The sequence below is a fragment of the Mesoplodon bidens genome (genome assembly GCF_964165515.1).
Source record: "Mesoplodon bidens genome assembly, chromosome: 15".
NCBI classification, from domain to species: domain Eukaryota; kingdom Metazoa; phylum Chordata; class Mammalia; order Artiodactyla; family Ziphiidae; genus Mesoplodon; species Mesoplodon bidens.
In genome coordinates, this window is record NC_138171.1 from 34,503,551 (window position 1) to 34,530,509 (window position 26,959).

Here is a 26,959-nt window from a genome sequence, read left to right on the forward strand (position 1 = left end):
GCCTAGATAATATACCACGAGATTCCTCAACTACCCCTATAGATAACACCTCTGACATATGAGTGGCTATAGTAACAGGGACTAAAGATGTTTTTCAGAAACTTGGAGTCAGCTCTTGTCCAGTTCAAGCTGGCTAAGACTGGTTGGCACCACTGATCCTAAAACTCGGCCTGTGCAGGTGTCTGACGAATGAATTTTGACATCAGAGGGCCAAAAACTCGAAGCTCAGATCATGCTAAGGGCCTGCATTTTTGAACATGCATCTCATTAAGAAGCCTGTAACTCAGATATGCCTTTGCAGAACACTGATTACCTCACCTTTCCCTAGCCTCCTATCACCCTACCCCACACCTAAGGCCAACCTTCTTTATCCAATAAAAATCTCAAGCCCCTCACCTTCAGGGAGGTGGATCTGAGATTTGTTCTCCTATCTCCTCACTTGGCTTCCGTGTTAATAAACTCTCTGCTGCAAACCTCAGTCTCTCAGTGTTTGGCTTGCTGCCCATTGGGCAAACGAACCTGGTTCATAACAAGTTGTTAATGACAAGCAGGAAGTAATGTGTCATCTGTTGTCCCAGGGATTGCAACAGGAACAATGGACATCACCAGGAGGTATAGTTGTTCAACACACAAAAAACTTTCTAACTGGAGCTGTCCAACAGCAACTGACCAAGCAGTGCATTTTTTTTTTTTTAAGCAGTGCATTTCCTATCCGTGATGCTGACTCCATTGTGACAGAGATACTATAGACTAGAGAGATTGTGTCATAGTAGGAAGTTGCTGTAGATCCTTCAGATACTCAAGGAAAGGGAAGGCATATCAGAATCTCCCAGAGGCTCATGTAGTTTGAAAAAGCATGGAGAATGTTGCACTTGATTTTTTATATTTAACTGTAAATGTCAAATATCATTAAAGGGTAATATCTGATTTGTGAGCTTAAACAAAGGAGTAGTAGCTAAAGTCCCTTCCAAATCACTGTTTTGATTCTTTAGTCGACTTGCCAGTCCCTGTCGGACCTAGTCCCACCACAGGACGTCACATTCTCTAAGGATGCAGGAGGTCCTAATGCCCTAGGGGCTTCTGTGCTAGCCCTGGGCCTGCCTGTCCACGTGCACCGTGCTTTACCCATCCCTCCTTCTGCAGAGTCCCGTCTTTCCACCAGGAACACAGCTGTTTTCCAGTCTCTCTTCCACTCCAACTTGCTCAATGCCCCCACCTTCCCCCAAGAACCGTATTGTTTCGATCCTATGATTTTCTGAGGTTCTCATATAACCGAAGCGCCTTCAACCCTGGCTGTAATCAGCGTATTTTGTACCCCTGTGCTAGTTCCCGAACGGCTGACTCATGGAGGTTGGACCACTAGGTTGGACATTTCTTCCTCATCCCCGACACGCACCGCCGCGGAAGAGCCACCACCCCGCGGGGAGTCTCGAAGGTTGGCTGCAGCCAGGGAATGGAGAGCGGGGCCGCCTTCCCAAGTCCGGGGCTGTCGCGGTCACTACCGATGTACGGGCTACAGAGCGGCCAGCGGGGGTTAGCAGGGAGGGTGAGATCGGCAGAAGGACGTGGATGGATATGCCCCGCAAACGAGCCTTAGCAACTGCCACCCGCTCACACCCGGGGCCCTCATCCGGGGCCCTCATCCGGGGCCCGCCCTGCCCCCAGCCATCGGACTCCGCCTCCGGAAGTACCACAGAGAAGCGCCGGCCTCCGAGCAGCCTAGAGCGGCCACCGAAAGGCTGTGGTGGCACCGTGAGCCAGGGTGTCCGCGACCGGACGGCCGCCTGGCCCGCCCCTCCGCTTGGTGAGTCCCCGGAAGGCGTTCTGGGGTCGCAGTGGGTCGGCCCCTTGTTTAGCCTCCCGGGGAGGAGGAGTCTCCCGTCCCCGGCTGACTGCGGTTCCCGTTCCCAGGAGCGCGCGGGGCCGGAGTGCAAAGGCCCGTTTCTCTTCAGTCAGGGTTCGCCCCGACACCCCGCGGACAGAGGGCCCCGCCGTCAGGACCCGGTGACCGTGCCCTGCTGTGAGCTGGGTTTCTGGGGCCCTCTTCGCCCTTTTGGGACCGTGTCTTGACCTAGCAGGGAAGTGGGAGGAGGGCAGCGCCGGGCGAGGCCTTCTGAGGGCCGGGCGCGAGGGCCCTTTCTGAGGGTGTGGAAAGGGGACGGAGCGCTGCCGCGTCCTTGGGTGTGAAGGACAACCAGTCAGACCTGTTAGAGTCGCAGCCCTTCCCTGGCTTACTGTCAGGATTTTGGGAAAGGCCTTCCCACCTAGTCTGAGTTATCGAAGGGTCTGACCCCGCAGAGTGGAATTTGGTTATCGGTTAAGGCCATTCAGTAACACAGAGTGGGCTGACAGAGTGTTTACCAAAAAATTCTTAGGGGCCTGCTTTAAAAAAATTACGAGTAATCGGAACTAGTATATTTCTCTGGGCGCATACCTGAACCTTGAAAGACGTTTGTAAATGTCAAGCATTTTCAATTTACACAGAAAATTTTAGGCTATTAAATCGTGTTTCCTTGATTAAAAAAAATTCCACAAATTCTGGATTAGTGGAGTTCAAATAAACTGCATACTTGGACCATATGACTTGGTTCTTAAATATCTGAAAGTGAATAATGTCCATTTTTCTTCCTGCTGTTTATTTTAGGTGGTTAATCATCATTAACTATTTTCATTGTGTCTACAGTGTGCAAGATACTTTGCTAAGTCCTGAGAATGTAAAATGATGGGTTGTTTTAACTTGTTACAATAATTTCTCCTAATCTCACCCCGCAGTGATGGTCATTGTCCTCCAGAACAGGGATGGAGGAAATATCGGCCCAGGAAGCAGCAGGATCTCCAAGGGTCCAGTTTCAGCCTTTGGAGACCCACTCTGAGGGTCTGTCCCCAGAGCCTCAGTTCGTGCAGGACACCGACATGGAACAGGGACTCACTGGGGGTAAGGCAGAGAGAGCACTTCCATCCAGGAGAATGGGAGTGCAGAGGGGCTCCTGGCCCTGGTATGAGAGAGGCCAGGGATTTCAATGAGAGATTGGTCCCTAGAGGGAGGTCTTGAAGGGAGGCACAGACGTGACTCAGTTCAGTCCTGATCTGGGTCCCTCTGTTGAGGTCAGCCTGTCCTTCTTTAATAGGCCGAGTGGTCTTCGCTTACTCTGCTCTGGCTGTTTTTCTTTCATGCAACTTTCACTTCATCCCAGTTACCACATTCAGAATAATTTCTAAGAAATGCTGCTTTTGCCACACCTCACTGCCCTTGCCTTGCTTTCACTTCCTCTTAGATTTAGGGCCTGTCCCTCCCCCTGTTTCCTTAACTTAGTTTCTTCCCTCCTTGACCTTTTGTGCTTTGCCAGCTGCCATTCTGTTGCAACTGCAGTGTTCCTGACTAATCTAATTTTGATCAAGAAAACAACCATCTAATTCTTTGGTTGAGCCCAATGTATACATATCACATATTGACCGTAAAATAACAATGTATACATATCACATATTGACCACAAAATAACATTTTTATGTATCATATAGAGAGGTTGATCTGTCTTGTCCTGCCTTTGTCTTGTATGAAGTTTGTATGAGATTACTTCTGGCCGACTGCAGTGCCTGAAATAACTTGTGTGTCAGGAACACCAGCTGAGTGCCATGGCACATAGCGTGCTGTGGAGCATTGTGAGAGTGTGGAAAGGATTATGAGGAAACAGATGACCACTCCTTATTCTTGAGGGCCTTACACACTGGTTGCAGAGACAGTGCCCAGTCTCAAAAGAAAGGCTTAATGAAGTTTACAGAACAGTGTCTGGGAGAGGGTCAGAAGTCTACTAAATAACTATGGCTCTGGATGAGTCACTGCAAATCTTTATGCTTTGCTTTGCCCATTTGCAAAACAGGTAACAGTGCTTACCCTTCTGTTAGAGGTAGGTCATGTCATGGGAATAATGTACAATATGAGATTTCATAATAAAATCCTGTATCACGGGTCTAAGCATGTGTAAGGAGGGCATGCAGGTGCTGAGAAGGTGCAAAACATGGTCAATACCTGAGAAACGTTCGTTGGTTTTGCTGTAATGTTGATGTGAGGAAGGGTCCCACTGACTCTCTCTTTCGTAAGGGAGCCCTGGGGAAGGGCTGCTCTCACTCTTGGCTCCTTTCTCCTCCCTCAGCTCCACCTGTCCCCCAGGTGCCTGCTCTTCCCCACGAGGGAAGCCCAGGAGACCAGGCAGCTGCGCTCCTGACAGCCAGGTACCAGGTGAGCTGAGGAACCCTCTGCTTTTCCTCAGGGACTATTCCTGCTGATTGAGTGTGGTCCTTTCCTCATCCCATCCATAAACCTTGCCTGAATTTTTTTTTTTTAATAGCAGACCCCAGGTTGGGTGCTGATCATCTTCAGAGACCTGGACTTCACAGAAACCACCTTTCCATCTCCCCAATATCACCAGCAAACACTTCCTTTATCCTTGGTGCTGTCATGGGCGCTTATTAGATGTTAAAGGGTTGTGGAACCTATTCCCTAGATTCTACTCTGTTCTCCCTCCTTTCCAACATAAATGCACGCTGCAGACCCTCTGTATCATCTCCTTCATTCTCTGGCCATGATGCTGTGGTGGCCTCCTTCCCCAGAGCAGCCAGGCTGTGTTATTTCAGGAGTTTGTGACATTCGAGGATGTGGCTGTGCACCTTACTCGAGAGGAATGGGGATGCCTGGACCCTGTTCAGAGGGCTCTCTACAGAGAAGTGATGTTAGAGAATTATGGGAACCTGGTCTCACTGGGTAAGGATTGCCTTTCTTATTATTCAGTTTACCGCTTAGGATTTCTTTACTTCCTTGTTTTTGAGTAGGTGTGAGGTCTCTGAGTGTGGCTCAGATCCCCGGTCGTAGAACCTCCGATTCCGCCTTCCTTAAGGTCGTCTCCTCTGGGAGTGGGTTTCCTTTGGGGGTTTCAGGAGGAGACATTCTACTCCTTAACCTCAGTTAATGTTTCTTGCTTTTGTGGGGCATCTGTTCCCTGTTAAAAAAGGGAAACTTGCTGGTGCTTTGCAAGTTCTCACTTTCCCTATCTTTTCCTTTTTTGTGAGAGAGACTCTAGGGCCTCCCAACCCACAACCAGACACTTTCCTTCCTGGTAATTCAGTGCCCCTGTATCAGAGTTTCCCATTTTTCTCAGAAGAAGAAATGCTTTTTTTTTTTTTTTTTTAAGATAGGCTAACGTCTTTGTTGAATAATCCCTCACCTCTTAAGATCCCTAAATTCATCTGCAAGTAGGCAGAATTTGAGAGACTTGATTTCAAGGCATGACTCACTGCGAGTACATTTCAGTGAGTCACCCAGAAGGTAATCCTGTGTAACCTCACAGAAGTCTCAGACTTAGATGGAGTCTCTCCTTTGTCATTTGGATGGTGCAGTTGGCAGCTGAGATTAGACGACCTGTGGTGCTGTAGAGAAGGATTGGTGGGAGTTGTCGGCGTCCCCCCTCGGTGTGAGCATTGCTCCTCTTTCTTTTTTTGCCTGTCTCTGCTGCTCTTTTCTTTGTTATGTATGTATGTACTTAATCATACTTTTTCTTTTCTCTTTCTCTCTCTCTCTCTCTCTTTTTTTTTTTTTTTTAACTCTTTTTTGCTTTGCCTGTGCTGGTGGCATCCAGGGTGTTGTTTTGTCTCCTTGATTACACTCAGGATTAAAGAGGTCTTCTTACCTGTGGGGAGGCAGCCTGCCCACTGGGAAGGTTTTTAGTGTGTTTTCCATTCCTGGCTCTTTGATCTTCGTAGGCATACTTCTCCGCCTTCCCACCACCCGGATTCATAGTGTGAATTCCTGCCCGGCCCTGAGTCATACCCAGGCAAGTGCTTTCTCTGGAGAAACACTTGCAGTCCTTTCAGCAGGAATCTCCAAGAGATGGCCCAGGTATCGGCTTCCCATCGATAGTGCTCGTCCCCGCTCGGAAACTCCTTTTCCACGATTATGAGATATTACACTTGATTGATGGAGTAGATGCCTCTCAGGATGCCACCACTATGTAAAATTGCAGCTCCTCAGATGACCTTTATAAATTTCAAAGGGCCAAGGAAGCCCTCTGTTGCAACCAGAATTTTGAACCCTGAATTCTGAGTTCAATCAGAAGCCATGGTTGGTGGTCGTCGACTTGTGTTCTCAGAAACCACAAAGTTCGACTCCAGCTCTTCGGTTATGATCTTTTCATGTTATTTTAGACTGTGGAACATACACTGTGTGCCCCTCCTTTTCTGTAGTGAACATGACCTGCCCCTTCTGTTGCCTAAATCTCCTGAGACCCCTGGGCCTTTCTAATGTTCTAGTCTTTTGCTTCTTTTAAATCCCTGTGGCTCCCTCCAGGGTCCTGCCTTTGTCCCGTTTATTCTTTGTGGAGCTGTACAGATTGATGCGTTTATATGACCTTTTCTGATCAAGTGTTCCTTAGCTTTTCCTCGATGGAGCAGAAAGGCTGTCTTTCCCTCAGGTGTCAAATTGAATGTATATTCAACAACTTGTAAATTGTAAAGTGATATGTAATTGTAAATTACTGTTAATATCTAATAATTACATAATTTCCAACAGTTAACCTGTCTACTTTTTGGAGTAAAGAAACTTCTTAGTAGTTCAATCAGCCTAACAGCACAGCATACTATTAGACTGAATTTTATCCCATTTCCTCTGTTATCTCTGCACATACACAGGACACGTATGCACACTCACACATGCTGGGCACAGTTATGTAAAAGAAGCCCTCCTACTCAACTTGTTTTTGTGACCAAGTCAGCAGCCTCTCCTTAGTAATTATTTTTTACAATCTTTAGGAAGTAATTTTCATATTTGGGGGTTCAGCAAACTCCACCTGAAATTTAAGTTTATACACTTAGTTAACTTAGCTTAATGTTTGGTGTTGTAAAATAAGGACTTTATAATTCAGTCTCTGATTTAGCAGCCCAGTTTTCCAGTTCATACCTTTTTCCCATGATAGTAGCTCTGAGTTGTATTTGTCACAGATATCAGAACTTTGGTCTTTTGGTTAAGTGCTTCCACTACACAGTAATAAATATACAGAGTATGAACAGAGTAAAAGAATAAAAAAGTAGGTAAAAATTTTCATTACCAAATCTAAAAAGAAACGTATACTGTTGCCAGTGAGTGAATTACTGGCTTGGGGGTCATACCCAAAGGGAAGTTATCTGTGACTTAGTGCTGGAGATTAATAAGACTGGGAAAAAAGCTTGGATTACACTTCACATGGGGCAGTGTGGCAGGTGCCCTGTTAGGTGACAGCATTAGAAAGCTGCTTCCCAGAACTCTACTGGATGGTGAGTGAGCTGATAAATCAGGAATGTTTGGCACATACCCCTTGCTTTTTGAAGTTGATGTCGTGGGGGCAAAAATGATATTGTATAGAATGTCTTTCACTACCACAGTTGTTCACTACTGAGCAACCAGTATGTTACTAAGTACCTAACATATATCTCATTTAATCCTTACCATAACCCTGTGAGCAGGTATTATTCTGTTTTATACCCGAGGCTAAGAGGAGTTAAGTGATCCATCCAGGGTCAAAGCTAAGCTATGGACTCAGATCTGACTCCGAAGCCCACACTTTTTCACTGTTTTGAGCCTTAGGACAGTTAGTCCAACCACATATAGTGTTTTTTTATATTTTTATGGCTCTGTACTATGATGGTAATTTAAAATGGCCCCAATAAATTGGACAGACAGGCATGAGGTTATACAGTTCGGGAGCAGAAAGGGCATGTAGTCAAGAAAAAGTAAAATGGTTAGAGGATACATTCCATTGTAATAGGTATCTACACAGGAACAATATTGCTAAGGAGAGATTTTATTTATGTGTTTATTAAGGACCAGGAAGAAAAGCATGACGCTTTCAGATGACTAAAATCTTGGCACGGCACTAGTATAGGCAACAAACAATGAGGTAAATTTTAAATGTTATTTTTAAAGATCAGATTAAGTTAAAAGTAAATCTAGTTAGAAAACTATCAAGGTTTCAATTTTAAAAATCAAAATGTTTTAATAAAAAATTAATTTTAGATAGGAAAAATTTCAAATTTCGATAGGAAAAATGCATATTTTGAAAGCATAGATTTTTGACTTAAATCTACGAAAAAGACATTCAGGCCAGTGGTGAGGAAACCTGCTTTAATGCTTTCTGTGACCCTTAGTATAGATTGGAAAGAATGTTAACTGTGGGTTCCATTTACCATCTGTGACTGAGCAGATTGTTTAAACCGATTATAATGATGTTTTCATCTATAAAACAAAAAATAATGTCTGCTTCCTGGGTTGTGTCAAGGCTTAAATCAGGTTATGTGCGTAAGCACCTGGCTTGTGCTGGTTACTTACATGTTCTTTCTGAAGGGGCAGCAAGTGGTGGGAGCTATGGACCAGATTTCTTAATACAGACAAAGATTTCAGGAGAGTGTTCAAATTGTTTGTTCATAATGGAATTTTCTCAGATTGAATGTTGCTCAGGCTGTGCCTATTACGAAGAGATTTTCATTCCTTTGACACTAAATGTTCTCTCAGGTCCCTTTTAATTAAACGTCATGATTCTAAATCTGTTGGATCCTGGCTCTCCATGTATTGTTCTAATTACTGTTTCTCTGTTCTTTTTATTATTTTCACCTTTTGTTCCATTGTCACTATGTTGGTCTTCTGTTCTCTTTCTGTACATATTTAGAGGAAGGGATGGATTTCATTCACAATCATTATTTTTTACTACTAGATTATTTAAAAGCCGGTTTCTGAAATAAGACTATCTGTTTGAGCCCCAGCTTCACCAGTTATCATGACCTTGGGCAACGTTCTTAACCTCTATGAATCTTAGTTTTCCCATTTGTAAAATTGATACAGTAATAATTCCTATCTCATGAAGGTATGGTGAGTATTAAGTGAGTGAAAGCTTATAAAGCTCTTGGTGTGGTACTTTGCACCTACCAAATGCTTAGTGAATCTTAGCTTAATATTTTGATAATACAAGTGACTTTAAGTCTGTATCTTGAATCCCGTTCTCTCTTCTAAACTGCAGTCTTGTATCTCTAACTGCCTGCTAGGCATTCTTTCTATACCTTCCTACGTTACCTTAAACATGTGTCTAAAATCAAACCCCTAATCCAACAAGAAGATGATCCTTTTTGTTGTGTGTAAGTGATTTAAGTGTAGATTATAGAGTAAATAACCAAAATTAATTTCAATTTTCAAATACTTAGAAACACCTTAATAAATATCTGTCAAAAGTTGCACATTATGTTATCAGAATTCTGAGCAGAGTAGTTGCTGTGTCATGCCATACTAACTTTTTTTAAACTTGCAAAACTATTTCATTTGACATGGAGGACCTTAACTACAATGTGTCCAAAAAGAGAATTGACTCTATTTATGCACAACAGGAATTCAGAAACACAGTAAATGCCTTTTTTATATCTGTTCTGATCTCCCTGCTCTTAAGCTGTCATGTGGAATCCCATAGGACAACTATTGGTTTAAAAAGGCCCAGAGCCCTTTTTAAAACATTGATAATCTGTTGACACATAGGCACAAAATTGGCACTCAATGAGTAGCTCTTAAATAAATGAATGAAAAGTGCAAGATACAAGGTACATGGTCCCTGCTATCAAAGAGTTTATAAATCAGGTAGGGATGATAATACCTGAAAACAATTTTTAAAAATCTGTAAACTTCATTATATAGAGACATGTCAGGATAAGAGGAACACGTAATACAGTTTGTAGACATTCAGTAAGTGGAGAGAAAGGCTTTTGGAGATGAGGGGCTTGAGCTAGACCTTGTATGTGTGCTACTAGAAGCTTTATGGGCTGAATACGTGTAAAAACTGCCCCTTTGATACTGTACTAGTTCTGCCCCGCCTCAGAAGCAGACTGCCTCTTGCTTTTGCTTTAAAAGAGATGAGATCCTAGCAGTCCATTATGCAAGCCAGAGAAAGACCAATTTGTGTGAAAATGCACTTTTATTGCATCTTCCTCACTGTATCATATTACAGTAAGTTGTTTATATCTGTCTCTGCAGTTAGAGTGTAAGGTCCTTGAGGGGATGGACCTTATCTGCTTGGGCTCTTTATCTCCTACATACTTTGCATATAGGAGGCACTCCATAAATGTTTGTTGAATAAACAAGAGTATAAGCTCCTAAGGGGTAAGGATGTGTCATATTATTATTTGTTTCCTCATGTGCCCTGAAATGAATTGTTTCTTGAGATTGGTCCTTGGAATATTTTTTCCGCCTTCACTGATTGTGTTGCTACAGTTTAGCTCACCACACAACAGGTGCTTGAGAATTCACCTTTCTCCAGACCAGCAGAGTTATATTTTGATGACCTCCATTTTGACCAGGTCTAATACTTGTAGGCCAGATTTAATACAAAGAGTAACCTGTAGGCAACAGATGAGGAGTATAATGATAATTTCTGTGAAGACAGGTACACACTCATGCCAAATTCCCTGAGTATGTGGAAATGAATACTTATGCTCCCCAAAGTCATCAACTTGCCCCTTAGCACACCTCTTTCTAGAGCACAAATATGAACTCCTTGTAGAAGGTCTTTGGCCTTCTCATTCTCCAGGCCTTCCTAATGTCTTCTAAGAATTTACTTTCTCTCTCCATTAGCCATTAAGTAAGAGAAAAAGTGGCTGGTGTAGTATCTGGGGATAAATTGCCACATCCCATTTCCTTCTCTGTGAGCAGGATTTCCAGTTTCCAAGCCTGATGGGATCTCCCAGCTGGAACAAGATCTACAGGTTTTTGATCTGGAAACTAAGAATAGAGAAGTCTTAAGAGATGACTGCTCAGGTGAGTAAGGCAGAATCAATCAGATGAATTAGTAGGGAAGTAAAGTCTAGTTGTTGAGCCAAGCTGTAGCTGCTTTGGCAGTCAATGAAGAGCTCTGTCTGTATCCCAGAACGGAGAGCTCTTTCCTTTTCCGTTCAGTTTTGATGAACTCTTACTTTGTCCCTTATCTGTAAGTTGTACTAGGTCCCTATTCAACTTGCTTATCTATAATTCTGTTGAACTAGTTTCCTGTTATCTCCATTGAAACACCTTAATTGATTATCTTCTTACTCTGCTGAACCTGCCCTCTATTTCTACCACACCTTGGACCACTTGGATCCTACCTCACTGCTCCTATTCATGCCCTTACCTCTGCTGTTGAGATTTTGTTCCTGTGTTTCAGAGTAAATAAACTTCTCTTACCCTGGTAGATTGTAGATTATTTAGTTTTCTCTTCTCTAAGTTTTGTTTTTCTAAGCACAGGGTACAGATTACATTTGCATTTTCTATTTATATATTGAATCAGATGGAGAGACCAGAGAAGAAAACGAGCTGTTGATTCCTAAGCAGAAAATTCCAGAAGAAGTACATTCATACAAAGTGAGAGTAGGAAGACTCAAAAAGGATATTGCCCAAGTTCCTGAGACTAGAGAAGTGTATAAGACTGAGGACAGATTAGAAAGGCTTCAGGAAATCTTAAGGAAATTTCTCTTCCTGGAGAGAGAGTTTAGGCAAATAACAATCAGTAAGAAAACCTTCACCAGTGAGAAGAACAGTGAATGTAATGAACCTGAAAAAAGCTTCAGTCTGGACTCAACTCTTGATGCAGATCAGAGAGTTCTTAGAATACAGAATGTTGATGACATTGATAAGTATGATATGAGCCTCAACCAGAATTCAGCTGATAAACATGAACAAATAAATCTAACACAGGATTTTCAGAGTAATGAATATAAGGAAAGTTTAATGGAACTCTCCCACCTTAATAAATGTGAGAGCATTCCTGCCACTGAGAAATCCTATAAATGTGATGCATGTGAGAAAATCTTCCATCAGAGCTCAGCCCTTTCTAGACATCAGAGAATTCATACTAGAGAGAAACCCTACAAATGTAAAGAATGTGAAAAATCTTTCAGTCAGAGTTCAAGTCTTAGTCGACATAAAAGAATACACACTAGAGAAAAACCCTATAAATGTGAAGCGTCTGATAAATCCTGTGAGGCGTCTGACAAATCCTGTAGTCAGAGCTCAGACATAATTCAGCATAAGAGGATTCACACTAGAGCAAAATCTTATAAATGTAGCAATTGTGAAAGAGTCTTCAGTCGTAGTGTACACCTCACTCAACATCAGAGAGTTCACAGAGAGATGCCTTGTAAGTGTACTGTGTGTGGCAGTGACTTCTGTCATACCTCACACTTAGCTGAACATCAGAAGGTCCATTGTGAAGAGAAGTCCTATGAATACAACGAATGTGGGTTGACCTTTATTAAGCATCAAGGAATTCGTCTCAGAGAAAAGCCCTATACATGTAATGAATGTGGAAAAGACTTCAGATTGAATTCCCATCTTATTCAGCATCAAAGAATTCACACAGGAGAGAAACCACATGAATGTAATGAATGTGGAAAAGCTTTCAGTCAAACCTCATGCCTTATTCAGCATCACAAAATTCATAGGAAAGAGAAATCCTATGAGTGTAATGATTATCAGGGTAATTTCAACCATAGCTCAGATCTTGTCCTGCAACAGGAAGTCCTCACCCAAGAAAAAGCCTTTGATTGTGATGCATGGGAAAAGAACCTCAGTCAGAGAGCACACCTTGTCCACCATCAAGGAATTCATACCAAAGAGAAACCTTACGAATGTAATGAAAGTGGGGAGACATTTAGTCAAGTTCAGGCCTCATTCAGCATCTGAGAGTTCACACCAGGGAGAAATCATGTGTGTCCTGAATGTGGTGAAGGATTCGGTCCCACCTCAACCTTTATTCATCTTTGGGGAGAGAAACCTGAATGTGACGAACGTTGGAAAGCTATTAGTCCGTGTTAAACTGTTGACACCTGCAAACCCATACCAATGAGAAAACCTACAAATACATTGAAGGTGGTAGATGCTTCATGCTATTTTCATACCTTAGTCACCATTGGAGAATTCATACTGGAATAAAATTCTATAAATGTGATGCATGTGAGAAAATCTTCCATCAGAGCTCAGCCCTTTCTAGACATCAGAGAATTCATACTAGAGAGAAACTCTGCATATGTAAAGAATGTGAAAAATCTTTCAGTCAGACTTCAAGTCTTAGTTGACATAAAAGAATATACACTAGAGAGAAACCCTATAAACGTGAAAAAGCCTTCAGTCAAAGAAACTACTTTGTGAGCATCGAATTCATTTCATGCCGAATACCTATGAATGTAATAAATGTGTATGTGTGGGAGGATTCAGCCATTTTCCAACCCTCATTCAGCAAAGAATTCATACCCAAGAGAAGTCATTTGGGTATAGAGTAAATGACAAGTCTAGGAGTTCAAGTCTTTTTTCATCATCAGAATATCCACACCAGACCGGAATTTGATATAATGCAAGTGGAAACATTTAGCACCATATTTCAGGCTTTATTCAACATCAGAATATTGAAGGGAAAATGATTATTTGCATATGAAATCGTTAATATATAGTCCCAGTCTTTCACTGCAGAAGAATCTAGTCAGAGGAGTGACTTGGTGAATGCAGTTCTGTTTTCTCATGGCATTCTTTTATTTAATAGGTGTTATAAGTAGGTATGTATGCTTTATTTATGGAACTCATTTAAGCTATTTTAATTTTAATGTGGCTTATAAACATTTTTATTTTTCCTGAAGTTGGTTCTTATTGTTCACAGCTTCCCTAAGATACATTGATACACCAATGTTAAAACATGTCAACTTCTGGAATGTTTCTCATATAGCTTTTTCTGCTGTTTTCAAAGTTCTCTCCAAAACAGACTCTTAGGCCTGCTGTTTTCTGAGGACCCTATTTCTTTCCAGCCGTAACATTTGGATTCCTATTGATTTCTCCATTCTCTTAAGCACCTTCAATGATGGTTTCCTAGCTTTAAGCTTTACACCAGCAGGTATGCCACACCTACTTGCTTTTTTGGTGTCTTCTGTCCTAATGCAAAGTATCTTCCTTTAAAAGAAATGGATTTACACACCCTCTCCATCCATGAGTATGAAGGATTGTTTCCCCTGAGTTTGTGGCAGGCAGCTAAACATTTTCAAGTGACACCCAAGTTCTTAGCTGTGTTAGCATTCACAGCCTTCTAAAAGAGATGAAAAAGACCTTAGGAAGCCAACAAGACTGGTGGTAGCCTAGCTATATTCAGCGCCTATTCTGCATGTCTAAGTTCAGAATTATTTTATATATGTCCATTGAAGGCCAGCAGAATGCTCACGTCTGCTTTTGATAGGGCAAAACGTAAAGAACATATACTGAGAAATCAGAGATCTTCGTAAGGGAATGCTGCCTTCCATCAAAGGTATTGCTGTTCTTGTGTAATATCTTTAGAGAGAATATTTCAAGAATGGCAGATATGCCTGTAAAATTTAACCATTACTGTTTTTCATTACCTATTTGGAATTGTTTACACATCATCATATTTTTTGTATTTTACTAGAGTCTACAGGCCATATAAAATAATTTTTTTTGATTGATGAAACAGCACAGATGTTGGCTCCAGAGTTCAGGGTCACTGTCATAACACCTAGCAAGAGTTCATGATTCTTTAGATGATGTCAAAGCATTCTATTGTATTTTTCCATCTTAAGCGTCAAAATATTTTGTGAATAAGAAAAGTGTTATTTAAAATTCTAGTTGTTTCAGCGACTGAGGCTTTCATAATTCATATGTTAAAATATTCACTAGGGATCCTCAACAAATATATAAAAATTCATTGCTTACTCTGTAAGCCTCTTATGGCTAATAACCTCTAGGGTAGTTCTACCACAGTATTTTACCTCTTAGCCATCAGCAAGCATAGGATCTCATCAGGGCACGGTAGGGACCTAAATGAATTGATCTAAATGTAAAAGCATATGAAAAATGCATGTTTTCATTTTCCTGTCTATGACCATATATACCCTACGGATAGAGACCACGGGTAATCACCTCCGGTGATTATGAAACAGGATTAAGTAATCTCTAAATAGCAGAAAATGTAAAAATCACGTGTATGCATTTGGTTTAGGAATGTGCTTTTGTACTTCCACTTGAATAAAGGTGTGTTTGGTACTCTGAGAATCTGTTTCAAAATCTGAAGTCCTCAGCCAGAAGCATTTGGGAATCTTAGAATCACCTTCCTGGCTGCAACTCAGTTCCTTCTAGAAACCTGCTTCACAGCAGAAATAAATCACTCTCCTTCATACAGGTACAAAGCTTGCTCTTCCACAGACCTCTGGAATAAAGTCTGAATGTTTACAATTTAAAGGGTTGGTTATTCGGTTGGGATGCTGTTGGCACATAAAGTAAGGGTAAATAGTTTGAGGTTTCAGTAGAGCTAGGCAGAATGTGTTTTTTAAATAAAACATTTTCAAAAATGAGAAACCAAAATAATCCTTGAGGGCAAGTAACTTGTCTCTTTAAGCTTGCTGATATTTAATTGGTCCAGTATAGTTTGTGTTCTTTGTCTTTTTAGCCTTGAAGGCAGGGGAGGGAAGAGAAGAAATCTAATAGTTGGGACACCTAATTTTATCTATCTGTCCACCTACCTACGTACACATGTATGTATATATGCACATATTCAAACAGTCCTCCCAACAACTCTGCAAGGGAACCAGCTCCGTTTTACAGAGGAACTGAGGTGTAGAGAGGTTGAAAAACCTGTAGGGTCACACAGTAAGCTCAAAGTCAGGGCTTTTTGACTCCAAAGCTTTCCATCATTGTGATGTTGGTATCGGACACATCCCAGAACCTAGAGACGTTTTCTTTGATAGTTCTTTGTTCCCTGTTACACACCCAGTGATTCACCATTAGTTTGTAGCTGATCCTGAATGCTCCCAGAGCTCTCTGGGAAGCTGGGAGAAAATATCCCAGTATCTTTTGGGAGCTAGTTAGAACCCCCCATCCTACCCTTTGAAACAGGCTTGACAATTTTGACAACGACAGGCTACAGGTCAAATGTCCTGAATTCCCATCTTCTGCCAAGACACCCCCACTGCCATCACTAGATTTATATTTCCATTTCTCAATGGCCCAAATGCATTCTTAATTTTTCTGCCAACTAGGACTTACTAATAATAGATGCATATCCTTACCAAGGTTTACTGTCACCTCTGATTATATTATAGTGGTGGAGCAAAGTGGGTAATGGGAAAAGCAAGTTTGATTCCTAGGTTTTCGGCTTGAGCAAAAGTGGATAGGTAGACTAGAGATGGAGAGTGCTGAGAGTGGAGCAGGGAGAGTATTTCGAGCAAAAGAGAGCATGTCAGAAGGCCTGCAGAGGAAGGAGTATGGCATTTTCAAGGCAGTAATAAATGAGCTCTTTGGAGAATGCCTCACCTTAGGAAATAGTACGTGGGTAACTGAGGATTTGAGAACAAAGTTCAAAGGAAGCCCATAGGGTGTTATCTCAGAAACGATGGAATTTCTCACATCCAAATATGTAACCTCTTACGTCCTTTCATTCATTCAGTAATACAGTTGGCAGGAAATATGATATTTAGTGGTAGCTGGTGGATACAGTTAACCTAATCAAATGCATTAAACAATCCACTGGGTAAAGAAGACAGATGAGTCAAAGCAATGACTGGAATGAGACATATGTTTGAACTTTACTAGCTATATGACTTTGGACATTTTACTTAGCCTTTCTAGTTTTCTTGTGTATACAGTGTGGTTGTTAATAGCATGAAAATTAAATGAGATAATATAAAAGCTACTGGTCATATACTAAATGCCCAGAAGTTTTTAATGTAAATACTAATACAAAAAACGCTACAATAGAGGAGAGATACTTAGCATAAAATCTAAAAAAGAGGAAATCAACGAGCAAGCGTTTACCAGTGCAGGACTAGCATTGTCCAGGGAGGGACACCCTGAGCTTGGAGAACTTAAAATATGACTAGAGAAATCACTAGGCATTTGTGGTCTGTGTGGTAGGAACTGCCTCCTGACGGGCACTTCCTGCTGGAGTCGGCAAACTGACATGCCTCTAACATTCGTTATCACGCAGCATCAAGTCTTAACACTCCCTTCAAAATATGAGTGCATGAAGGAGCCAATGTTAAATCCAAGACTTAAGAATGGTTTCAAGTAGATGGTGCTCTGTACAAATCAACAAGAAAATATTGATTTTGGAATTATTTTGCTGCCTCATCCCACTCTCTCTAAGAAAATGGTTACCCTTTTATATTTGTATTTCATCCACGTTAATAAATTTACAACTTGGACGTAATTACGAGCGTCTTTCCCGCAGTTGCTTATGTCCCGCAGACAGCATTTACCCCGTCTTCCTCCACTGTCTCTCCGGAGTGTGGTTAGCCTCCAGGCTCTGGTTTGAACGGGCCAGGATTGAAATCCTGCCTCTAGGTTGCTCACTAGCTGTGCAGCTTCTGGCGTGTAAGATAGTAAAAAGTATCAATTTTGTGGGGTTGTTGTGAGGGTTAATGAGATAATGTTCAGTTTCAGTGCCCCATAACCGGTAGCTGTTATGTTTGAGTTTAGCAGGAAAATCCTCTTTATCATGAACAGCTCGTTTCCTTATCCTTTTTTCCTGCTTCAGCATATCAGATACGCCTCTGCAAACCTGTACTCCAGGTGCAGTAGGTGTTTGGATCTTGATCCTATCTCTACGGCTTTTCTTCCTCTTTCAGCCCTTCGGTACCAGTACGTTCCTCCTCTTTGTTTGTATGCTCCAGGCATAACTGGGAGGCTGAGTTGAAGCGACAAAGGGAGAGGAGGGCAGGCTGGACAGAGGGCGTAGATAACAGGTTTTGGCCCAGCAGGGTCAGCGTGGCCTGTGATCTTGAAGAAGGAATGTGGAGATGGGTGGAGCAGAGCGGAGGAGGCAAATGGGGTGCACACGGGACACTGGGGATGAGAAAGAGACAACCAATTTAGATCCTAAGTCCACTCGGGCGATGAAGGGCAAATAGAGAAATCTTTTCTGTCCTCCTTCAATCCCTCCTTGGGAAGGAGGACAAACGCCCAAGGAGGCCCCCCACCCGACTCCGCTCTGGACCCAGCTCCCCAGCGGCCCCTAGGGAACCCGCGATCGAGATTAGACCTCCGAGCTGCCTAGACGGGTCCCGGAAGTGCGCGCCGAGGAGCAGGAGTTTCTAGTCCCCCTGGAGGCCGAGGTCGCCGACGCCGCCGGAACGCGCGGCTGGCTGAGTGAGTGAGTGCTGCGGTTCGGCGCTGGGGCGGCGGGAGAGGGTCGGGCAGGGGGGATCCCGTGGGGTCGGGGTGGGGCGTGCTGCCGGCCGGCCGGGCGCTCCCCGCGGCGGGGCCCAGTCTGCCTGCAGGGAAGACGAGGCTCCCCCGACCGCCCCCAGGCCGGAAACTTCTCAGGAAGCGGCACCTACGGCACGGGCAGCTTTCCCTACATCTGTCCTCTTCTCGCTCTCTGTCCTGAAGTGACTGCCCGTTCTTGGGTCGGGTTCTGAAGACCTTTTAGAGAAGATCCTGGCCTTGGAGCGGCACCGGGGACTGGACCCGGCCCATGGAGAAGCTGCCTGAGCAGACGTCCCCGGAGTCCCCGTGTCCGTCCCTCGAGCAGGAGCCTCGAAAGAGCAAGGGTGAGGAGAGCTGACTTAGCTGCTTTCTTTGTCTAAACTTTGTCCTTCCCACCGCGGCCTCAGATCAGATGGACGCGACTAACCGTGCGCTTAGAATTACCCTGGTGCAAGACACTGATTTTTTTTTTTAACCTAAAACTCTATTACATGTAAATAAAGCCTATCACTAATGTTTCCTCTCTTCATGTGTGGAGCAGACAGACCTGCAGACCTGCAGCAGCACTGTCCATAGCACTAAGTCTTGAGGATCTGTCATTCCAGCACGTGTTAACTTGCTTGTCCTTTGAGAGGCTCAGTAAATGTTGTGTGAATAAAAGAATGAATGAACCCAGCCAAGTGTGTCCTATACCCCAAGTACCAGGAAAAGAGTGGGCTTCTCCCCCGAACCTGTCTTTCATCATTAGGGAAGATACATTTTCCACCCAGGATGTAAACTTCGAGAGGGTACCTTGCCTGTGGAGTACAGTAGACAGGCCAGCCACCTGCTGATGGAAAATGAGGTTAAACTGTAAACATCAACATTTAAATTTCAATCTACCATCCCACCATTATCTGGTATATGCTTGGCCTTTAAAAAAAGGTGGGTTTGGATTATTTAATTGAGGGACAAAGGCTTAGATAATCCACATCATGGATTTTGAGATGGCTGATGTTTGGAGGATTTTTCTTTCACATATTTAGCCTTCTAATTCTGTTTTAGGCTGATTTTTAACTCAAATATTCTATTGAGTTATTATTATAAGGTGCTGAGACTAAGTTGAAAGAAAACCTAACCCCATCACCCCCGCCACCACACACCAGCTTAGAGTTGAGTTGGAATAGTTATCTGTGAGAGACTACAGGACAATAAACAATGTGGACGTTCACCTATCAACTGGGTACTGGCCCAGGAGGCCTTAGAAAGTCATATATTTGGCCTTGAAAGAATTTAGAGTGAGAAAAGAATCAGAGTTTAGGTAAGAGGGGATAGGCGCTTATTACAGGCTCCTCGCTGCTAGTCTTTCTAAGGCCAAGTGCCTTAGTTGCCATCCTAAAATATTTACTTGTGTTAGTTCACAGTGCCCACTGCATTCAGTTCATTCTCTGTAACCTGGCATTCAGGGTCCCCTGCAGTGGGGTCTCAACCCAACTTTTGTGTGTGTGTGTGGTACACGGGCCTCTCACTGTTGTGGCCTCTCCTGTTGCGGAGCACAGGCTCCGGACGCGCAGGCCCAGTGGCCATGGCTCACGGGCCCAGCCGCTCTGCGGCATGTGGGATCCTCCCGGACCAGGGCACGAACCCATGTCCCCTGCATCGGCAGGCGGACTCTTAACCACTGCGCCACCAGGGAAGCCCTCAACCCAACTTTAAAGTATTTATCTCAGTGTTCCCCCAGACAGACCCCTCAAGACTGGTGTGTCTGCACAAGGTAATGCAGAAAACACTTTGCACTATCTACCATTGTGCCTTTGTGTCCTTTTTTTGCGTCACTGTCCCCTACATTCTCTGCCTACCCAAACCCCACACATCCCAGTGTCCCATGCTTGAAACCTCAGTGCAGGGCAGCCTCCTCCCATCAGGTTTCTGAAACAGACTGGTGGCTGCCAGGAAGGAAACAAACACATGCTAGAGACGTTGATACGGAAACCTGTCGGACTTGGTGGTTGACTAAGTAATAGAGGGAAGTTGGGTGTAATCACCTTTGTTCCCTTTGCTATCATACCTCTTAAAAATCTTCACCAGTTGCTGTTAATTTTGTAACTGCCATTCACTTGGTGCAGGGCACTGCTTCTGCTCCATCGAAACTGATTATATCCAGGTTGCCAGTGGCTTAACTAATGAATCCACTGAACATATTTTTTTAATTAAAAAATTTATTTTTATTTTTATTTTTTGGTCTGCGTTGTGTCTTCATTGCTGTGTGTGAGCTTTTCTCTCAAGTTGCGGCGACCGGGGGCTACTCTTTGCTGCAGCGCGCGGGCTTCTCATTGTGGTGGCTTCTCTTGTTATGGAGCACGGGCTCAAGGCCCGCGGGCTCAGTAGTTGCGGCACACGGGCCCCAGAGCGCGCGGCCTTCAGTAGTTGCGATGCATGGGCTCAGTAGTTGCGGCGTGCATGCTCTAGGGTGTGCGGGCTTCAGTAGTCAGTGGCGCGCTGGCTCAGTAGTTGTGGCTCGAGGGCTCTAGAGCGCAGGCTCAGTAGTTGTGGCACACTGGCTTAGTTGCTCCGTGGGATGTGGGCTCTTCCTGGACCAGGGCTCAAACCTGTGTCCCCTGCATTGGCAGGCGGATTCTTAACCACTGCGCCACCAGGGAAGTCCCATCCCTAATTTTTTTTGACCCTTTAGTATTTCTGTTGACGTGATCACTGTTCCTTGAAACTCTTGTTCTTTGGTTTTGGAAGCACCGTTTTCTCCTGGTCCTGCCACTTGCCTTCTCAGGGTCTTTCCCATTCCTGTTTCTCTACTCCTCCCTCCCTTCCTCCCTCCCTCCCTTCTTTCTTCGCTGCACCACATGCTTTGCGGGATCTCAGTTCCCCGACCAGGGATTGAACCCGGGCCACTGCAGTGAAAGCGCAGAGTCCTAACCACTGAACTGCCAGGGAATTCCCTCCACCCGTTTCTTAAACATTGATTCTCCCCAAGCAGTTCTCAGCCCTCTTCCTCTTTCACCCTTGTGGGTGATCCTGTCCCCTTCTGAGACTTCAGGTTGCGCTCTGTGCTGAACCAGACATCTGTAAGTGTACTTCTGGACTCATTCTTTTCTGCCATCCCCCACCTCCCTACCTTCCAGTGACTCCCTTGACTAATTTTAGTAGGTGCTTTTCCCAAGCCAGAAAACTTGGATCATCCTCTACATTCTCCTTCCCTCTGTATTCATTTGGCCACCAAATCCTGTCAGTTTTTTCTTCAGAAAGGCCTGACTCTGTTGCCTGTCACCACCACCTCCTCATTTTAGGCCCATTGTAATTCCTTGGAGTATTGACACATCCCTGTGCTGTTGGTAATTTCCCCCACTCTTGGCTGCCCATATTATTCTCTGCCTATAGAATAAAGTCTAAAATCCTGAGTGTGGCGTATATGTCTCTTCATTATGTTTTTCAAAAAAAATTGTTCAGGGGCTTCCCTGGTGGCGCAGTGGTTGAGAGTCCGCCTGCCGATGCAGGGGACACAGGTTCATGCCCCAGTCCGGAAAGATCCCACATGCCGCGGAGCGGCTGGGCCCGTGAGCCATGGCCACTGAGCCTGCGCGTCCGGAGGCTGTGCTCTGCAACGGGAGAGGCCACAGCAGTGAGAGGCCCATGTACCGCAAAAACAAACAAAAAAAATTGTTCAGAGTGACTTTATTATTGTTTTTTTGTCTTTTCATTATCTGCCTCTACTCTATTTTTTCTGCTCTATGTCCTACTTCCTGCCCACACGGAGCATACATCTCATTGAATTTCTTATCATTACTCCTTAAACTTAGTATTCCCTTTTATGTTTCTGAGCCTTAACATATGCTGTTGCTTTTGCCTGCAATTCTCTTTACCTTGTTGATGCCGATCACAGTTCAAGATGTAGCTCATTCTTTGAGGATGTCGTCCGCAGTTCACCTAGGGAGGGGTTGTCATTCCTAATTGTGCTTTGAAACAGCATTATAATCTCTTTACCAGAATCTTGCACATAGTCAGCGGTACATATGTTTGTTGAGTGATTAAATCAAACAGGAAGTATATTAGTTTCCTACAACTGCCATGACAAATTACGGCAACTGCATGGCTTAAAACAACTGTATTTTCTCATAGGTCTGGAAGCTAGAAATCCAAGAGGGCCAGGCTTGCTCTGAAGGCTCTAGGGAAGAATCCTTCTTTGACTGCTCATAGCTTCTGGTGGCTTCCAGCCATCCTCGGCATTCCTTGGCTTGTAGCTGTATCACTGCAATCTTGCCTCCGTTGTCACATGGCCTTCTTTCCCATGTGTTTCTGTGTCTGAATCTTCCTCTCCTTTCTCTTATAAAGATTCCAGTCATTGGATTTAGGGTACACCCTAATCCATTATGATCTCATCTTAACTAATTACCTCTGCAAGAACCCTATTTCCAAATAAGGTCACATTCTGAGGTATACATAAATTTGGGGGTGAGGGCTCTATTTGACCCAGTACAGGAAGCGTTGCTCATTTCTTCTGCTGTTAGAAGTAAATGTACTTGGGATCACACAGCTTTGTAGTTAAGCTGCTTGAAGAACTGTGTAGATTTCCCCCTCTCTTTAAATTAGAAGCAAATCAGTCTAGAAATGTTTTTTTAAACCTTCATCCACAGGGACACATTTGATGAGCCTGTTATTCCAGAGGGCAACTGCTCTCTTCTTGGGCTTCTCTAGCTCTGTCTCAGACTGGCCACTGTCTGCAGAGGTATTCCAGAGGGTCCTGCCGTCCATCAGAGTTTGGATCCAAGTCTTTGATATTTCTTGTATAAGTGGCTCAAACCCACGAGGAGATATACCTCTCTGAATTCTATTTGAGTTTTAGTCCTGAAGACTTTATAAGTGGTCAGTGCGGGGCCCTCCGTGATTTATAGATTCTTCTCTTGATGGAGTAGAACTTCCTTATAATGGATTGCTAGGAAATAATCAGGAGCATTTTAAAGCACCTAATGTGTGCAGAGTTCTTTACATAGTACTGGGGTTGGAGGAAAAGAAATGGAAGACACCTCTTATTCTAGAGGTACTTTCAAAATAAATTGAAGGGAATACACACATACAAAAAACTAAACATATTTCTAAGGAGAGGCCCAAAGTCAATGTGGTTAAATGCCACGAGGAGGGGCAGGAACTGTATGCTTTAGAGATTCAAAGGAACGATCAATTCCAGCCGGGGGTTGGAGCAGGGTTAAGTTTGGGGAAGGAGGCTGCCTTTGATCTGGGTCTTGCAGGGTGGATAGGATTTTGATTGGTGAAGTTGGAAGGGAGGCTGATCCAGGTGGAGGAAGAAGGTCGAGCGGAGAAGGAATTGCATGGGGAGCTAAATGTTCAGGAAACATTTCAGAGTAACCGGAGCATAGAGTAGATTGATAGAGGATGAGACTAAAGGCAGAGCGGAGCACAAGTGTGGAAAATGAATGCCACGCCAAAGAATTTAGATTTGCTTGGCAGAAATTGAAGTATGTGAGCTTTGTTTAACAGGAGGCTAGCAGATGAGCATTGCAAATCAAGGAAGAGATTCTAGTTTGTTCAGTGTGAGAGGTGATTAGGATCTGACTTTAGGATATTAGGAGTGATAACAGGAAGGCAGGGGAAAAAAAGAAGTATTGCTATGTTGTAGGTAGAAGCAATAGTACTTTTGTTTACTGAGTGGATGTGGGGACAGAGAAGAGAGTCACTGGTCATTATTTACGCCCCCCCCCCTTTATTTTGAAAAATGTTAAGGCTACAGGAGAGTTGCAAGGCTATCGTACCAAGTACTCACACACCAGAAGTGTATGTGCAGGTTTGGGATAGGTTGATCTCAAGAAACTGGTATGAGAGCCGTCGTGTGGAAGTGTCTTTTTCGATCATTGGAGATGCTGTAGCTGGTCTACGAATATCCCCCGTCCCAGTAGATGGGAACACCATCCCTCCAGCTACACAACCCAGAGAGAAACTTTTGTTTCTCTCATATCCATATCCGTCAGCCAGTAATCCTGTCCATGCGACTGTCAACGTTTCTTTCCAGAATCCAAGTGCTTCTTACTACCTCCTCTGCTACCGTCTTGGTTCAGGTCGCCATCATTTCTCCCCTGGATTATCGCAGCAGCCTGGTTGGTTGTCTTGCTTCTGCAGTTGCCTCCCTCCAGCCTCTACCCAGCATGGCAGCCAGTGTGATCCTGGTAAAGTGTCAGCTCTTGTCTTCCTCTAGTCAGAACCCTCCAGTGGCTTCCCATCTCACTCTGAAATAAACCTCTTACAAACCTGTAGCCTACAGGGTCCTGTGTTCTCTGATCCCCCTTCTATGTCTCTGACCTCAGTTCTCACTCCTCTCCCCCTTGCTCATTCTGCTCCAGTCACACTTGCCTCTTTGAACACCCAGGGTCTCGCACTTGCAATTTCTTCTATGTGTAATGCTCTTTCCCACATGTCCTTATCCTTCAAGTCTTGGCTTAAATGTCATTTTCTTAGTCCTCCTTTGACTGTGATATTTAACATTGCAACCCTTTTGCCCACTGCCCCCTGGCACTCTAATCCTTGTTCTTTGCTTTTTTCCTCTATAACACTTTTATGACGTTTTAACAGTATGTAATCGACATAGTTTACTATCCATCTCCCTTAGTAAAATGAAAGGTCTTTGAGGATTTTTGTGTTTTGCTTGCTGATGTATCTCAGAGTCTGGAACTATACCTGGCATGTTGTTAGTGATCAATAAAACGTACTGACTGTTACATGACTTAAAGATGAGGAGTATTTCAAGAGCTGTAGGAAAAGGATCACCTTCGGCTTCATAGAGAAGGTGATATTGAACAGGGCCTGAGAGCAGTGAGATTGACATTCTCGACTACGTTGGGCAGGCTGTCAAATCTCGGGCAGTGGGCCAAATAAAAGGCACATTCTCTACAACATCTCAGCCTTCACATACTATGACTAGAGTGGTTCAACAGATAGTAAAGAGGCTTTGTGTAGGGAGAAGATCAGAATGAGGCTGGAAAGACAGGTGGGGGCCAGGTCAGGGAGGTAGAGAAGAAACCCTAGTCCCTGCTCCTCAGGAGCTTGCAATCTGTCTGACAAGTAAGGTAAACACACGTGCAAGGGGACGTAAAGATATTAAACCAGCAATCCATTCACACCTGGTAGTATAACTAACATCAAAAAGATAAGAAATAAAAAGTGTTGACGAGGACGTGGAGAAAAGGGAACCCTCATGCACTGTTGGTGGGAATGTAAATTGGTGCAGCCATTATGGAAAATGGTATGGAGGTTCCTCAAAAAATTAAAAATGGAACTACTATGTGATCCAGCACTTCTGGGTATTTATTCAAAGGAAAATAAATCATTCTCTCGAAAAGATATCTGCACCCCCAGGTTCATTGCAGCATTACTTACAATAGCCAAGACATGGAAACAATCAAAGTGTCCATCGACGGATGAATGGATGAAAATGTGCTATCTGTACACACAATGGAACATTATCCAGCCATAAAAAACATGGAATTCCTGCCATCGCAACAGCATGGATGGACTTTGAGGACATTATGCTAAGTGAAATAAGTCAGAGAAGGACAAACTGTATGACCTGACTTGTATGTGAAATCTGAAAAATCCAAACTCATAGATACAGAGAACAGATTGGTGGTTGCTGGAGGCGGGGAGTGGGGAGTGGGAGAACTGGATGAAGGGGGTCCAAAAGTACAAACTTACAGTTATAAGGTGAATAAGTCCCAGGGATGTAAGGTACAGCTATAGTTAATAACACCATGTAGTATATTTGGAAGTTGCTTAGAGAGTAGATCTTAAAAGTTCTCATCACAAAAATATTTGTAAGAAAACCAGTATCCAAATTGAATGTACGGAAGATGAGGTCATATCTGGAGGTGGAGAACAAGTGTAAATATGGTTCTGTGAGACCAGATACTTATTAAATTCCTTAAAGACAATGACCATTCCCTACTAAAATCAGGGTTGCATATGTTTTAGACTTTCACTGCTGATGGAAATGATACTACATTGGATATTCCTCAGCACCCCCTTCTTCCAGAAAGATCCCCCTAAAAAGAGGGCCTTCTTTCTGTAATATCACTGCACTTCAGTAAGCCATATTTAATAAGTAAAACTTGAGAAATGTGTTATAGTAAACAGGAGATGTTTTTCTAAGGTCTCCCTTAGATACAGCTAGGGTGCAGAATTTTTTGTTTGTTTGTTTTTAAATTTTTGGCCGCACTGCGTGGCATGTGGGATCTTGGGTCTTAGTTCTCTGACCATGGATTGAACCTGCGCCCCCTGCATTGGAAGGTAGAGTCTTAACCACTGGAATGTCGGGCAAGTCCCCAGAATTGGTTTTTGTATGTTCTCTTAGAGTTGAAATAGATTTGGAAGTATTTCTCACTACCCCGTGCTTCATATTTTAAACAACTTTCCCCCCTATTCTCCCCTCCCTCTCGCAAACCCTCCCAGTTTGTACCATTTCTAAAAGATGCATCTAAGGTCCGAGTATGTCATGTTCATGAATGAGCATGTGAGCATCTGTGTGTAGAGAGGGGCTCTCAACAGGAGTGAGGAAGGTGCTGGTGTGCGATTACAGGAAGGGAGCCTTCCCTGTTACCACAGTGACAACGCATGTGACCAGGGTACCATGTGGACAGAACCTCTGCGTGAGGTTCTTTTATTTATCTGCTCAGTCCCTGCCCCTCCCCACACAGAGCCCCCAGCATCACCCTTCCTGTGTTCTGAGATAATCCCACT

General features: G+C 43.6%; 2 protein-coding genes across 8 annotated transcripts in view; both read left to right on the forward strand.

Moving 5' to 3' along the window:
• Positions 1 to 1,718: 1,718 nt before the first annotated feature.
• On the forward strand, positions 1,719 to 15,076 carry ZNF655 (zinc finger protein 655). 6 transcript variants are annotated; one of them, XM_081257545.1, is made up of 6 exons: positions 1,719 to 1,804; positions 2,773 to 2,935; positions 4,152 to 4,237; positions 4,633 to 4,759; positions 10,709 to 10,813; positions 11,319 to 15,076. In XM_081257545.1, the coding sequence occupies exons 2-6, from the start codon at positions 2,800 to 2,802 to the stop codon at positions 12,710 to 12,712; spliced, it is 1,848 nt and encodes a 615-aa protein (XP_081113671.1). In that variant the 5' UTR covers positions 1,719 to 1,804; positions 2,773 to 2,799; the 3' UTR covers positions 12,713 to 15,076. The 6 variants fall into 6 exon arrangements, with proteins under 6 accessions (XP_081113671.1, XP_081113675.1, XP_081113673.1 ...); XM_081257546.1 differs by lacking the exon at positions 1,719 to 1,804 and adding an exon at positions 1,812 to 2,020; XM_081257549.1 differs by lacking the exons at positions 10,709 to 10,813; positions 11,319 to 15,076 and adding an exon at positions 5,755 to 6,563.
• A 3,205-nt stretch (positions 15,077 to 18,281) lies between these two features.
• The window catches only part of TMEM225B (transmembrane protein 225B), a 29,651-nt gene continuing 20,973 nt past the window's right edge, over positions 18,282 to 26,959 (forward strand). For both annotated transcript variants that reach the window (XM_081257556.1, XM_081257555.1), the window contains exon 1: positions 18,282 to 18,570. Coding sequence is in view for 1 of the 2 variants with exons in the window: in XM_081257555.1 (XP_081113681.1) it covers positions 18,495 to 18,570 (76 nt within the window). In the remaining variant the exon portion in view is untranslated. The remainder of the gene's footprint in view (positions 18,571 to 26,959) is intronic.